The sequence below is a fragment of the Perna viridis genome, chromosome 7, assembly GCF_037379345.1.
Source record: "Perna viridis isolate PV_CMFRI_1.1 ecotype Kerala chromosome 7, ASM3737934v1, whole genome shotgun sequence".
Classification (NCBI taxonomy): Eukaryota; Metazoa; Mollusca; class Bivalvia; order Mytilida; family Mytilidae; genus Perna; species Perna viridis.
The window spans coordinates 22,247,122-22,263,394 of NC_142451.1; the positions used below are offsets into that span (position 1 = coordinate 22,247,122).

Consider the following 16,273-nt stretch of genomic DNA (forward strand, 5'->3'; position numbering starts at 1 on the left):
AATTGAAACTTAACTTGGTATGAATGTTCCTAAGAGTATCCTTCATAGAATTGATGTGGGGATTTTTGATCCGTCGAAAAACATGATCGCCGTTTCTAAAAATAGAACATAACGGTCAGACAGTAGTTTTTCGCATATATCTCCAAAAGCGTTAGATTTAGCTAATTCTGTTTTTGGTAAAAATGTTCAGAATGATGAGATCTATCTGCGGTCAAATTTTCGTTTTCATCCGTTAAGCCATGTTGGAGTTACTGCCCTTTTCAACGTTTTTTGCTATTTTTAATGTTATTTCTTTCAAAAACCTTCTCCTCTGACACTACTTTACCAATTAAAAACAAACTTGGTACGAATATTTCTAGGGGTATTCTGCATAGAATTGATATGGGGATTTTTGATTCGTTGGAAAACATGGCCGCCGTTACTATAATTAGAACATAACGGTCAGACAGTAGTTTTTCGCATATATCTCCTATAACGTAAGATTTAGCTAAATTCTGACGTGGATAAAAGTGTTCAGTATGATGAGATCTATATGCAGTCAAATTTTCGTTTTAAACCGTTAAGCCAGGTTGGAGTTATTGCCCTTTTCAACGTTTTTTGTTTTTGCTATTTTTAATGTTATTTCTTTCAAAAACCTTCTCCTCTGACACTACTTTACCAATTAAAAACAAACTTGGTACGAATGTTCCTAAGGGTATCCTGCATAAAACTGACGTGAGGATTTTTGATCCGTCGAAAAACATGATCGCTGTTACTAAAAATAGAGGATAGAGGTCAGACAGCAGTTTTTCGCACATATCTCCTATACCGTTAGATTAGCTAAATTCTGACATGGATAAAAGTGTTCAGAATTATGAGATCTATCTGCGGTCAAATTTTCGTTTTAAACCTTTAAGCCATGTTGGAGTTATTGCCCTTTTTCAACGTTTTTTTTGCTATTTTTAATGTTATTTCTTTCAAAAAACTTCTCCTCTGGCACTACTTTACCAATTAAAAACAAACTTGGTACGAATGTTCCTTGGGGTATCCTGCTTAAAAATGACGTGGGGATTTTTGATCCGTCGAAAAACATGGCCATTATCAAAAATATAGTATAGGGGTCAGACAGTAGCTTTTTGCATATATCTCCAAAACCGTTAGGTTTAGGCAAATCCTTTCAATTGCTAAAATGATCCTTATTATTAGGACTACAAAAGTCTTCAGGCACAAAAGATGCCAGGCGACTCCTTGTAAAAGTTATTGCCCTTGACAGGGGAAAAATGACCGGTTTTTTAACAGTTTTCGGTCAATATCTTGAAAATTATGATAGATAGAAAGAAACTTTCAATTGCTGAATTGATCCATATGATAAGTTCGACCAAAGTCTTTAGTCAAAATTGTTGGACAACTTCTTGTTAAATTTTTTGCCCTTGAAAGAAAAAATTCAACCAGGTGAGCGATTCAGGCTCCTGGGAGCCTCTTGTTTTCTTAGCTCATTGCTTCGCGCCAAAATTCTAGGAGGAGTTCTTGTTCTTTATTTCTAGTGCTATCCAAATTAATTTTTTAGCGCCATCTGGTGGATAGAACTACTTTGATTCGCGTATGACTACCGTTCCGGCAAATTTTTAAAGAAGAAATTTTCTTTTCTGCATCCGAGGTTGTTTTTTAGTGTAGAGGAAATGGCCGAGTAGTTCCGATTGAGGTTAAACCACTTTCTTTGGTATTTTTTTTTAAAGACAAGTGGATGTCGGAGGGAGGAGCACATTGAGCATTTGTGTTTACTAAGCATAATCTTTTCTGGAAGGTTGATTTTATAAAGGTCTATTGAAATTCTTAAAATTCTGCCATTTTATCTTTTTATTTGGGGATAATCAGGGACATTTATTAGGGTTTTATACTGATCGACAAATTATTCATGTCCGATGTCTAAAAATAAAAACAGAAAAATATAAGCGTTTTATTGAGCTGCAGATTATACGATATTTTAAAAGCAATATCTTTGGTTTTCGAATTATAATTACACGCAGTACACTTTACCTACCCAAATATCGATCTTATTTGACTAAAATCAAAATTAATATCAGCAAAGTAGAAACAACTTCCTAAAACTTGTATTTCAAGCTATATTTTGCCGATTTCCTGATTTACTTTTTAATTCTTACTATGATTATTTCAAGCAGCGGTCAGGCAGCAATTTGAAAATTCAGAATCACCCCGTCTAGAATGGACGAACGTTGACCAGTATTAGGGCGATCTCCCGGGGGTATATAAGGGCATGGACACTAGGGGCACGGATGGATTCGACCACCCCCCTTTCTTCTCGAGACCCAATATTTCTTTCCGATTCGTGAATTTGATATAAATTCGTATGTCAGTTTCTGGGTCCATTCTTTGTACTTGTAATAAAGATATGCCCAGTACCGCCATCTTATAAAAAATCGATTCGGGTAGTAGTTAACCCTGATTTAAAAGGAGGTGGTCGAAACCATCCGTGCTCCAAGAGCCTGCGTATATGTACCGATGATGGAGGTCAAACCGGAATCTGTTCATGACCCTAATATAAAGAGTAATCAAAGGAACCAAGGTTATAGCGGAAATCAAAAGAATGTAATCCAGGGACAAAGACCAGACATGGAAAACAGACATACACAACAAAGAGCATAAAGTAACTAAAATCATACATACAAAGTAACAAAAGCAAATGAGCAACTCAGACTCCATTAAAAAAAGGAAAGCATACCCTGACAGTGACATTCATTGGTTACACGTAATACTGCTATACTGCTTTAAAATGCTATACTGTTATACTTTCATCACTGATTAATAAGCGTTAGCTACTGATGTGTGATTTGTGTTAGACCCTATCTTGTGCATTATGGCATGGCAAGTGATTCATAAATTCAACAATGATAAAATTACAAATAAGCAATACTGTTATTGACATGCAAGGGTAAAAATTGCAACCCTGACCACGATGGGTGCGAAAAATGGACCCGGTTCTGCGGTACATACATACTACCATTTCTACTGGAAGTAGTCCTTTACCTCAGGGGAGAGAACGCTTCTAGCTTTTAAACTAATTTTGCTGAAATGATTGTAGCATTATTTCGGTTTCTCAGTTGATCAATGTTGTACATAGCTCAGTTCTTCTGTATCCAAATCAAAACAGTTTAAAAATTAGTCTTCAATTCGGATCAACTTTCGTATTTAAGAGCAAGATACGTTGTCATGCTTTTTATTATTTTTGAATATTATTACTATTATTTAGTTATTGCACGGTTACATAGAAATTTGTAAAACGGAAGAGTTAACATTTATCTCCTATCAAAAATCAATCAAAACAGATTCAGAAGCAGAATCGCGTACACTGTGGGTAATTGTACCTTCATCAAAGGCTCACATAAGCAACTGATAAGGAGCCTGAATGAAAATAACAAAGTGGGTCTTTTTATTAAAGTTACAATTAACTGTGGAAAACAATTAAAAAAAATAAAAAAGTCCAAATATAGTAGTACGGCATATTGATGTATAGCAAGTAGTGCTGTACTAGCCTTAAGTCCAGCGAATTTGACAGTTCTAGCATCGTTGGGATTTTTTCAGACCTTTCTATACGTTTACATATCTGCCTTGTATCAATTTGTACAGATGGAGCAGTATAGTGATAGTCGTCACATTCTGAGACGATTATATATATATAATTTATTATGTAATGTACTTTACCATTGTATATATGGCTAACGTGGATAAAATATCTGTTTATTAAGTAAATTTAAACATCCCTTTTAAATTATTCATCAATTGTCCTCAGTTGGCATGTAATATTTTGCAATATGTTCTGATAGCGTCGGTCATGCGTCCTCGGGCAATACTTTTCTATGGACGCCCATTTAATTTTTCGATTTAATTAGGACAATTGAATAAATTTCAGTTTTGTATATAGGATCGAAAGTTTAAAAGGGCATGTTTTGTTTAAAACGTGATGTTGATACGGACTTGGGAACATTTGACGAACTTTCTTTGAGAGAAGAAGTAGTGGTAAGTCAAAACATTGTTTTCATAAAATTTTAAAATAAGTGGTTTTTGGCTGATGCGTCGATATTTCTACGCGGTCATTTAAAATTGTTCTTATTAGTACAGATGACATCCAAACATAGGCAATTAAGAAATACATTTGCCGAATTTACAAATTCTATAAAAAAGAAAAGAAAAAAAACTTGAAAGAAAAACGTGGACTGTTATAAAAACGTTACTTAATGTAATTATTTTGAAAAAGAACGGATCGAAATAACGGGTAAATATGATACTTAAAAAATCGTATTTGTATAGCTATAATTTTTCTTTTCGAAAAAGTCACTAAGTCCCATGTCTCGTTACACACCCTTTTAATGTATTAGTTTTTTGATAAAAAGATACCGTAAAATGTCCCGCTATTTACATATCCTACTAAAATAGGGTGTTGAACGACGTAACGCCCTTTTTCCCACGGCGGCGATGTTCTTGTACATTCTTTTCATATGTAATAAAGCAGAATATAGGATAATAAATATATGTACTTGTTAATAAGCTTAATATTGCACTTCATAATACAAGTTGGAATGTCATACTACGTGTATTTCACCTTATTTCTTTATTCAGTTGAACAAATATAAACCTATTGACTTACGGAAATGGTGTGGCATTTCCTCACATTTTGTTACCACTCTTTGACTGGTTGGAAAGGTGGACCGATCGTGATATCATCCCTCGAGACAAGAACAATACAATTTGAACATAACGGGGTTCACACTTGAGTAATAATTTATTTATATCCACTAGTTTGTTCACTCGAGTGAAGCTTCAGTAAAGGCATAACCATTGATAAGTCAATACTTTGCCTTGATATAGTTATAATTAGTCACTATGGAAATTTAAGTACTATGTGAAAATTTCAGTCAAGAATGTAAAATGTGGGATTTAAAACGGTAGATAAATTGTGGATATGTCTTAAAACTGACTAAAATTGATTACATTTGTAAATTGGACTAGCATTGAGCAGGTAATTTCTACATTTTTTGCTATAGCCTTTTAAAAAATAACTGTGTATTTAATATAAATCAATCAGTTAAGAAAGTTTTTCGAAACAGTTTTAATTTTGCGAATGGGAAAATTTTACAGTAAACTATATGTTGTATAAAAATATGCCCTGAAAATTGCATGTGTCTGTTCATTTTAAAGAGTGATCAAGGAAAACAAGATTCTAGTGGAAAACAAAAGAATGTAATCCAGGGACAAAGACCAGACATGGAAAACAGACATACACTACAAAGAACATAAATAACCAAAATAATGCATACAAGATAACAAAAGTAAATGAGCAACTCGAACTCCACTGAAATCTAAGTGCATGGACCAGGTGTACCGGTAGGGTAAGCGTCCTCTGCTTTTCTAGAAAAACCCGCCGAGTTGCTCATAAAGAGTCAAGTCCTGGGTAGACGAAAGAGGAAATGAAAACTAAGACACGTTGAATGAGTTGTATCGATATGATTTTCAAGATAATGATTTTTTTACTGACTAGACAGAGACAAGACAATAAATAAATAAACATATCAGTAAGGTAAAATAGTCTGATCTCGACCATAAAACTGAGCGAATAATAATTTGGAGAATAAGTTTATATCTAAGGCAAAAAAAAAATCATATTTCGGACTCGTGCTACCCTATATATCCTTTTCTATGCTACGTTAAACATTGTATTGCCATTTTGGCTAAAGCACTGTTACAGTCTAGATTGTTTCTCCATTAACTGAATGTAAAATGTTTTGAAAAAAAAAAATTTCACTGCCTTTCTGCCATAGTTTTTCTTGCTGGTAGCTGGAAAAACAAGTGAACAAGAATGTTTTTGGTCTAATATATTTTCAGTCACTTTACTTCTGAAAATAAAAACGAAAAATGTGACTTCAACAAAATAATGTACTGAGTGTTCGAAGTAATAACTTTTATTGAATTGATCTTTTAGGAAAATAATTTTTAATGTGATTTTAAACTCACTCAGGTGTTTTTATAATAATCTTGCTACTTACTTACCACTTCAAATTTATTTTCATTACAACCATGGCCGTTTTAAATTCAGAGATTATTATCTGATAGATTTTTCTGTATTACCTAGACCCATTTTCGGTCTATAGACCAACAAGTCCCTTCTGAAGTAATTAATTTTAAACTTATAAAACCATATAAACATCCAGTTTAGTAAACATAATTGAGCTTAGCCATAAAACGAGGTAAGTTCGGTTTATAGCAAATTCGTCCCTAAAAATGAATGAACTTGGCCAAATCAATATGGATTGCATAACATTACGTGTAATTTGTGCATAATTTGCCAACAAAACCCTTCAAATATATATATCTGAGATATCAAAAATTCGTCTTTCCTAACGAGGCTTTTAATGGGGATTCCTTATAACAATGGAGGCAGCTGCCAAATATGTAACAGAACATTTGATTATTCTTATGTGCAAGCATGCTGCAGTTGTGTCGGAACGTTCCAACACCATTATCGAAAATTTTCCATTGATGAGGAACACTTATACCAAATTATGTTGGGATGGCCCGTCGAAGTTGAGGAACACTATGATTATGATTGTTTCCGCAGTCAATGTCACCAACACGTGATCCAGTGTATTATGTAGGTCCGTGCATTAACGATGTCCTGATGCATAAATCGTCGTCACATATATCATATACAAATAGACTCAGCGTACACTCATGTGTATGTGTACACTCATGTGTACGTGTATGCATCTAAATCAAGCTTAGTATTTTTTTCTGTTAGAATCGTGTTTCATGATAATTAGCATTTTTACATATTGATTATTTTTTGCATTAGTATTCTCTGTCATTGAGGGAATAGACATTATAGGATTGAACAGCTATTTTCGGTGGTTCATGAATGTATGAACGGATCTCGGAGCTCCCAAACTCAATCAACGGCCAATCAAAAAACGACTGTAAACATGAACAATCTCATGATTAGAATGAATGAATGAATGAATGAATGAATGGATTTAAATTTTTTCATCCATGAAAGCCTACTGTTTCTGGACAGCTTTTTACAAATTATTTTGTATGTTGTCGAAGCATGTGTCCAATATGTCAAGACAATGAAAAAAACATCTACAAATCTCCAAAATTCGTTAGAAATTATTAGAAGTTCCATAAAACGAACCTTTGCGATATTATATTGACACGTAAATTATATAACAGCTCGTATAATTAATCTTAGTACGAATTTAAACAAAAATATGGCAATGAGTTTTTTTTTCAACGAGTAACATATAACTTTATTAAAATAATAGGATACTGGTATAAAAGGATATTCCCCATTTACACGGACTTTCTGACATGGCGCACATACAAATTAATCTGCCTTTTTATTTTATTGAAAAAAACAGCGTTATTCCTTCTCAAGTTGTCATTAGGCCTTGGATATAATCTTAGTACAACATTTCTCACTTTTTATACTACACCACTACGATATGTGTTGCATTTAATAAAACAGTTACAGAGTATATTAACAGGGATCTGTATGTAAGAGTATAATCCAGTAGATATGTTGACATAATCTTATAAAAAAATCATTTCCCTTATCTCACGAGTGCCATAATATCGTACAGATTCAAAAATATTTTACAAGAATTGTGGACAGAACAGATCAGGACAGAATCCAATTCAACTTTTATGAAATACAAAAAGCCCTGAGCTTCATAAATTTATAAACGGAAATGTGACAATCGTAGACCTAGTCCGAATGTCCTCTGACCCTGCAACCCTCCTCTTTTTTATTTGGATGTTGATCAACTAATTGAATGAATGATCAATTTTTTACATAATAGTGTAGTTAATGCTAAATGTACAATGTTAATTATCATATATTGTTGCAACAAATTCTCAAACGACCCCAGAACAATATTATAATTATGATTCTAAAAACAATCAGCTCTATAGGTACAATTAACACATACAACCAATAACACTATACTAACTACTGTCTTCATACTTTCTTGTTCAAAAATTATTTTTATAGACGACGGACATCTTCATTTTACATGGCCAGGAACACGGCTCAGCGACCGATGGATTTAAATCTGCCAGAAGGGTATTAGTATTGCTCAATTTTGTATGCTATTTTTTCATTACAGTTTGACTGTGTGTTTACATACACCATACAGGAATGAACGGTTTAGAAAAGTAAGTAAATTCTAAGATTTCCAAAATTTTAATGGTCGGTCGTTACCGTTGTGTAGTTTTTACTCGCAAGTTCACCGTAACTGTTGAATAGTTATTATTGTTACAACCATAATATCAGCTTTTGCTCGAATTGTGATTTCTTTAGGTTTGATATAACAGGAAAAGTTATTCTCGACACCAGGGTATGAAATTATTGTAAACTTATGCATGTTCTTTGTAACTGCAAAATGTAAAAAATTATCATTTACAACGTACACGTTAACTACAGTGGCCTTCCCCCAAAAAATTAAATTGTTTTTTTTAGCATGATCTTTTTTTTTTATTTTCACAAACTCTACCCCTCCCTTCATTTTTTTTTACTCGCGTAGCTCGGCATTTAAAGCTATTTACGTCCCCACCCTCAACCTGAAATCCTGGATCCTAATCTTAACATAAACAACTTGCTATCCTGCCTAGGCCCTATCGTTGTATCGTCATTAAACATTCATATGCAACCGGATTTGTGCTTAATGGAGCACATTATAATACTCCCATATGAGCCTTTTTAGTTGATGAATATACCAATGCATGTAGAAATTTAAAATGATGCACCTGTAGGTCTATACCAACTGGTTACAGGGATACAGGTTCCTCGAGCCATGTTTAGGTCAAGATACCATATACACAGCATATCAATAAATAAAAATAAATGCGTTTTCTTTCTTTATGACCCCACCTTTGGAATTCATTCTGTTCTAACTTTTCTATATCTTTTTATCAGTTTAGATCGAAGATCAGAATTGATATAGCAGTCACCAGAGCCTTTAGATTTGTAAAGCCTGATGGCATCTACAATTACCTTATACTGCCGCAGTAAAATAGTCCCACAGGCATACCCTATATAGTTTCAAATGCAGATACATGTAGTTAAATCCATTTTATTGGTATTTCTAATATAAGACATTTAATTCTATTTTATTTACGCCAATAAACAAACCCAATAAACAACTTTTACTTCGGACTTAATTTGCTGATTAATTAGGATTGTTCATTTGTATTAACAACGACCCAATTAAAATAGTTGACCTCTAATCTCTTATCAGTACTTGTTTATGTCTATGCAATCAGTCGTTCACTGTCGATATATTCAAGTTGTCTATATATTTTTAGATGCATAATATAGATAGAAATGAAAACCTCGGAATGTTAAAGCTGTCTTCTGAGATTTCAGGCCCTGGCGGATCCAAATATTTTCCAAAGGGGGGTAGTGGATTCGACCGAGAAACTTATATAAAGAAAGGGGTCCAATGTTATCATTTGCCACTCATTAATAATTGCCAAATGTTTTACAAAAGGGTAGCAAAACCCCCCGAAACCATCCCGATGTATCACTCACTGTGTCGTGTATTTTTATTACGGTTACTGCCTCGTGACATCGGAAGCCCGGAGATGGCAAACAAATATATTTTTTTAGACGATGGCATAGGAATTTCGATTATGCATTTCTCGGGAATGGTGTCAGTCTGTGGTCTGGTGATATTGCTTTTTGTAATAATCATTCTATTGGGCTATTTTGGCCATGTGTAAACATAATAGAGCTGCGTGTGTTGCAGGTGCTCCAGAGCATTTAAAAGTGCATGGCTAGTGTTGTCTGTACCATACATAATTGTTGAAATTGTATTCTAAGACATTGGCGTTTATGTTAATGTACGTGTGTCTGGAACTATAAGCCTAAAAAGTAAGCACTTTAATTTAAACATAGGAGCTATGCGATAACTTGTAGCACTTGAACTGTAAAGCTTATATCAACTGAAGAATGAAGTTAGTTGAGAGGGGAATGCATGTAAGGATTTATTTCAATGATTGTGGCGGCGTAAGTTAGAATGCTTTGACAGAAAGATTCGACCTGGAGGTCGATAAATTAAATCTCGGCTTTAAAATATTTAGAAACTGGGAGGAGCCAACTAGTAGATTGTAGCTCAATAACGCAGTATATCGGAGAGTTTTGTGTTCATTTATCTAGGTGTTCCGTGTAAACCGACATCGGACCTGTATATTGTGAAAACCGGCGCACTGCTACGATGCATTATCAAAATTGTGTGTGTGTGTGTGTGTTTTTTTTCTTTCTTTTTTTGGTAATGTCCTTCCTAATCAGAATGGTGAATTTAAAAATAAATCAAAGAGTTCAACATTAACTATTAACAACAAGAAAGATTCAAACGATCGATATAAATTGATTCAGTAAATGAGTACTTTGATTTATTTTTATATTATTTGACATTTCAATTCAATTGTAACTATTTACAAACAATTATAGCTGTCGTGAGATATATGCGTCAAATAGGACTTAAGTTCCCTTAGCCAATTTTCATTAACAGTGTGCTTATTTATACCTGAAATAGAATTCTTTGAAAAAATGTAATTATTCCACTGCATTTTAATAAGCCTTTCTAAGGTTAGGAACTTGTTGGCTTTCCTTTTCTTTCATTTATATACCTTTCAACAAACTGAAGCTTGTTTGGTGACTGTTTTACTCCTTTATAGACTTGTCCGAAGGCAGTGGTTGTGTTATCCCTGTAAGGACCTGTCCAACGAAAAGAACTGCGAGGGTTGTGTTTTTTTTCATTTTTGGACCTATCACATAACATTATGCTTCTTCCTTCAGTGAGAACTTGTTGGAAGGTTGTTAAGAAACTTTATAGACCCGTCCCAGGGCGAGAGTATGTTTGGTGATGTTGTGTCTTCATCAGATCTGTCCCAAGACAGGATATTATGGTGTTACAGTTATGTTCTTTAATGCATCCATTGAAAGGTAAAAAGTAGTTTTGTGGTGTTTTACCCGACTCCCTTTATAGACGACCCGTTCGAAGGCAGGAATTTGCTGTAAGACTGTTTTGTTCTCTAAGAAAAATTATTTCTAGGCAATATTTAAGAAGACTGTTTGACTGCTGTCTTGTGTCTTTATAGAGTTCTTCAAAGTAATGAACTTGTTGGATGGCTGTTTTGTCCTTTTATAGACCGATTTCAAAGCAAGAACATACTGTTATGTCCTTTTACAGACCTCCCCAAGGAGGACATAAAAAATGTAGGTGCTGTTGTGTTTCTATTAAATTTTCCCAAGACCTGAATTTTCTTTTTATATACCTTCCCCGAGGAAGGATCTTGTAGGGAACGATTGAGTTCTTTAATAAACCTGTCCCAAGGCAAAAAACTCGTTGTGCAACTGTTTGGTCCCTTTATAGATCTGTTCCTTGGTAGGAAATCGTACTCTTTTTTAGTCTTTGTTTAGTCAAGACCTATGCCGAGGCAGGGCCATATCTGAGAGTTTTGTCTTTTTAAAGAATACTCCAAGGCAGAAAATTGTGGGTTGGTCGGGTTTGTATATTTACAGACCTGTCCCGAGGCAAAAACCTGTTGAGTGTTGTTTTGTCCTTTTTAATTTAGACCTGTATAAATCAGGAACTTGTTGGGTAGTGTTCTGTCCTTTTATAAACCTGATCTAGGAAGGAAATGTTTATGTGTTCTGTTTTGTTCATTTGTTATTAACTTGCTAAAACCAGAAACATTTTGGTTTGCTGTAAATAATACATATCTAACCAGCACACTTCTCAGAAAAAAAATTGTAGTTTATTTCGTATATGCATAATTCTGAAAAATTCGGTTGGAATTCTGATGACTTACATATTTGCATACTGTGATGACGAGCCTGGTTTCAGTCCACAAATGCCCTTGCATTTATATAGTACAGTATCATTTAGTTACTGAAGTTAATATAACATAATTTTTGTGCTTCTCGTTCAATCGTATTTACCAATTACAAAGATATTTTAAGAAATAAAATTTTCTTTCAGCTTTGGTTCGCTCTCACTCCGTAATTACAGGTACAACACTGCATCTTATTATAGCACAGCATTCATTGTTCAATGCTTTAAACTTATTGCATGGCTGTAGGGTAGGCTGGGGAATACAGCAACGTACCATGCAATTTGATGTTTGGCTTGCTTTCATGGTGATTGGCTGTAATATATGAAATATACTGAACACATTTAAAGGCTAATCAGATGTTAATGACGTCATACAATATTGCATGAATTTTCAGATTACATTCGTTAGTAATGAATAATTGTTTTATACACATCAATAGAGTGGTACGACTAAAAACTAAAAAAAAATATTCCAGAAATGGTTGATTCTCAGATTGTTTCCTAATACCAAATGTTAATATAATAGCACGTGCTTTTAAAATAACGAAGTTGCAACACAAATTTGAATGATTAAAACTGACATTTTTATTCTACTTTTGATGTATCTGATTTGTCTCAGTATTGACATTTTGGTTTTTTTTTTGTCAACTTCGAGACTGTTTTCAAATACAAAATATTATACCATGTCTCTAGAGAAAAAAAACGAGATAAAACAGCAATTTGATTATTCTTGTTAACTAAACGCGTTGTCTTCTAATAATGAATCTTAGTTTTGATATTTGCACATTCTATACAGAGTTAAACTGCAATTTTCATTTAATCTAATCTTTATCGTTTTTATTTGACAGTTTTGACCCATTCCAAGTTTTTGAGGTACGTAACCATTCAATCTTATCATGGTATGACGTATTTGGTTCTGTTGGCTTGTTTTGATGAAATTGAAATTGAATTGCTTTATCATTGACCTTTGTTAACCTTTACTATTAATGTGTAGGCAAGCAAAATTGTCCACGAATATTGGTCCGTGTCAGTTATTCTCACTAAAAAATGCATTAACACATATCATTTATTCATTTGTATAATGAACATTCCATTTGTACACAAATAAACTAAAACTAATCAATATGTGGTATTTTAAACAACTTATCAATAGTACATCGATAGGGTAAGCCTCCTCTGTCGTTTCGGGAACGGTCTCCAGGTTTCTCGTATGATGTTATATCCGGTTTAAAACGAAACAGTGAAACTATGACCTGAACGCAAACTCTGTCCTCATGTTGGATGGTGACACAATAATGGTCTCAGTATCGTATTAATTTTCCCATAGACTTCTATAGTGAAGTGCATATTTTTAGGATTTTTTTTTTAAAATATGTAAATTGATTCAATAAAACTTTCACTTATGTAGCATTTCTAAGGACATGTGAAAAAATAATTTCCCGCAAAGAAAATAGGGTGAGTCCACGAAGATCGGACAGAAAAGTAGTCTTGAACTATAAACAGCCATTTCCCCTACTTTCACTTTCGTTTTGCACTCACCAAACCAACCTTTTCAGTGGAACATTTTTATGTTAATATGTTAGATTTTCTTTTAAAAAAAGTTCTTCATCTTACAGTGTGATGTTCGCTCTATTTTATAAGTCATTGTTCACATCTTTTGACAAAACATTAGTTTGTAGAGAGGCAAAAAGAAAATGCACTATATTTTTTACAGCATCCATGTTTTGACGTACACCCGTTCAGGGATATGCAATACGATACTGGTACCTAATGATCAAGGAGTTCATGATATTGACCGTTGAACACTTTTAAAGTGATGACCAGTCTAGTGTAAAAAGTAACTAGATAAAAGTAATGCACATTGCATGTTAATATAAATGATAACCTGTAAGATGGTTGTTCGTGCATACAGAGTAACTAACAACAAATCGTTATTATTTCAGGTGTCCCATTATCCCTGTACAATATTGAACATTACTGTAATTCGAGGCTACAACATAACAAAAGGATGGGCTGCAGACCTTAGTAAGTCCGTAATCAATAATCATTACAAGTCTTTGTAAGGATCATATATAAAGGATGGGCTGCATACCTTAGTAAGTCCGTAATAAATAATCACTACAAGTCTTTGTAAGGATCAGATAACAAGGATGGGCTGCAGACCTTAGTAAGTCCGTAATAAATAATCATTACAAGTCTCTGTAAGGATCAGATAACAAGGATGGGCTGCAGACCTTAGTAAGTCCGTAATAAATAATCATTACAAGTCTTTGTCAGAATCAGATAACAAAAATTCATAAATATGAATGGCAGATACATATCAAAATATTCATTACTCATGTAGTAAATTCACAGTTGAAATAGAAATTTGTGTTATAAATGACCGAATAATTGATTTAATTACAGATATTGCCTTTTTTGATCCTTTGAAATTAACCTTTTTGACAGAATAAGTTGTCCATTTAATACTTTATTTGTAGTGCGTTATATAAGATTGGCGAATTTGGTGTTTATTCTTTAGTCATAACGGCATAAAATGTGAAAACACACTGTCTCAGTGGTTTGTATTAGGACACACTTGATTCTTACAAATAATGATACTTCTCTCTTTTCTTCTTAACTGTAAGAAAAGACATATTTGTCTTTTTTGTCAAGAAAAAATAAATTCAGAATTGTTACAAATATTGATACCTCTCCTACAATTCTCTTTTCTTCTGAACTATTAAAGACATGTTTGTTTGGTTTCTTTTTGGTCAAAAAATGTAAATTGTTTTCTGTGTTCTACCTTTTCACTATTAGAGGTAGAACTACCTGTTTCTGCTATAACAGATTGAAGTAGGATTTTATCGAAATTGTTAAATGTGATGAAATGCATTGTCGTCTCATAAGCATTAATATTCACATTCATACATGGAGTTCATATTCAAATGATATGTTATCAAAATATTTTGTTCCTTGGAACCAAACGATTAAAGATTTATATACAGAAATACATACACATATGATCAATCAATTACCATCCAAACGAGAAAACAAAATAGTATTAATAATATTGAGAGATTGTTTGTATTTGAACACTGATATACCTGTGAAGAACAGTCATAATATAATTATGGGTTTTAAATCAATTGAAAAATCAAAGTAAAATATTTTCTGTGATTTTTGATGGAAAATTTATATTCAAAGCATAAAGACCTGACCTATATGTACACTGTGATCTTTAAATAATTTTCAAAACTTAATTTTGACACACCCTGATAGTTAAACTACAATTATATATAAATTAATAATATTCAAGTGATATATAAAAAAAAAGCATACTAATTTGTGTAAGACTTTAATGTTTCTTTTCTCGCAACGAATGGCACATACTTATGTCTATAATAACAATTTACAGTGGACACGCCCGATCCCTTCGTTTCCCTGTTTATAAAGACATCGTCAAGTGGAGTACAGCGCACAAAGACTATAGACAATGAAGTCAACCCTTCATGGAATGAAACGTTCAAATTTTATATAGATGATAGAATTAGTAACGAGTTAGGTACGTAATTCAACGACAACCACCAGTGATCGATAGTTAATTGTTCAACATAATTGTACAATATGATTTTTTTCCAAATATGTAATACGAAGAAAAAATAACGCATGTAGATTTTTGCGTTTTGCATGGTGGGTTTTTCATCTTGCCATGACTAAACTAATTTGTCATGCATATATTATTTAATTTATTGTTGAATGTCGCAATTACTGTGAATAATAAAAAATAAACGGGATATGCTACAGAGGCGGAGCCGGGCAGAGGTGTTTGCAGGGGGTAGGCACCCCTTTTATGGCAAAATGTGTCATTTTCATGTGTAAAATTGACAAAAATTGGCATATAATGTCTTAGAATACCCCTCCGTTTTTCTAAGGAACCCCTTTTCAAAATGTCTGGACCCGCCCCTTGACTACGAAAAACTAGTTCATTCTGTAGCTATACCAAAGTCATTAGCATTTCCAAGATAATATGATTATAAAGAATGGTTTATTGGTGATAAAAACTATAATTCACAACATACTTTGTGTCAATTTAATGAAATAAGATATACAAAATAATTTGAACGAATTTTTGCTAATGGCATTTTCCAGAAAGAATTTGTTTCTGGTATTTATGTCATACTGCACAAACTACAAAATTAACGTTCGTTACAGAAATATCCCTAATAGACGCCAATTACACAATAGACGAGACTATTGGTACAAAAACCATCAGTCTACATAAGTTACCGTATTCCGAAAAAGTGACTGAAACACTACAATTTAACAAGGTAATATAACATACCTCTTAGCTTCCCACAGTGAAAAATGCACTCATAACCTTTAGTTAACAAATAAAACACGTA

At 33.3% G+C, this 16,273-nt stretch overlaps 1 protein-coding gene across 5 annotated transcripts in view; it reads left to right on the forward strand.

Moving 5' to 3' along the window:
• The window catches only part of LOC148611806 (cytosolic phospholipase A2-like), a 42,497-nt gene that overhangs the window by 16,585 nt on the left and 9,639 nt on the right, over positions 1 to 16,273 (forward strand). Inside the window, exons 1-7 of one of the 5 annotated variants that reach the window (XM_088592700.1) lie at positions 3,994 to 4,014; positions 8,157 to 8,205; positions 12,036 to 12,065; positions 12,737 to 12,761; positions 13,832 to 13,913; positions 15,286 to 15,432; positions 16,083 to 16,198. In XM_088592700.1, coding sequence (XP_088448826.1) covers positions 8,189 to 8,205; positions 12,036 to 12,065; positions 12,737 to 12,761; positions 13,832 to 13,913; positions 15,286 to 15,432; positions 16,083 to 16,198 — 417 coding nt within the window. In that variant the 5' untranslated portion in view covers positions 3,994 to 4,014; positions 8,157 to 8,188. Of the gene's footprint in view, positions 1 to 3,993; positions 4,015 to 4,816; positions 5,015 to 8,156; positions 8,206 to 12,035; positions 12,066 to 12,736; positions 12,762 to 13,831; positions 13,914 to 15,285; positions 15,433 to 16,082; positions 16,199 to 16,273 lie in introns of those variants that run through there. The other 4 variants (XM_088592698.1, XM_088592699.1, XM_088592702.1 and 1 more) reach the window with 4 other exon arrangements.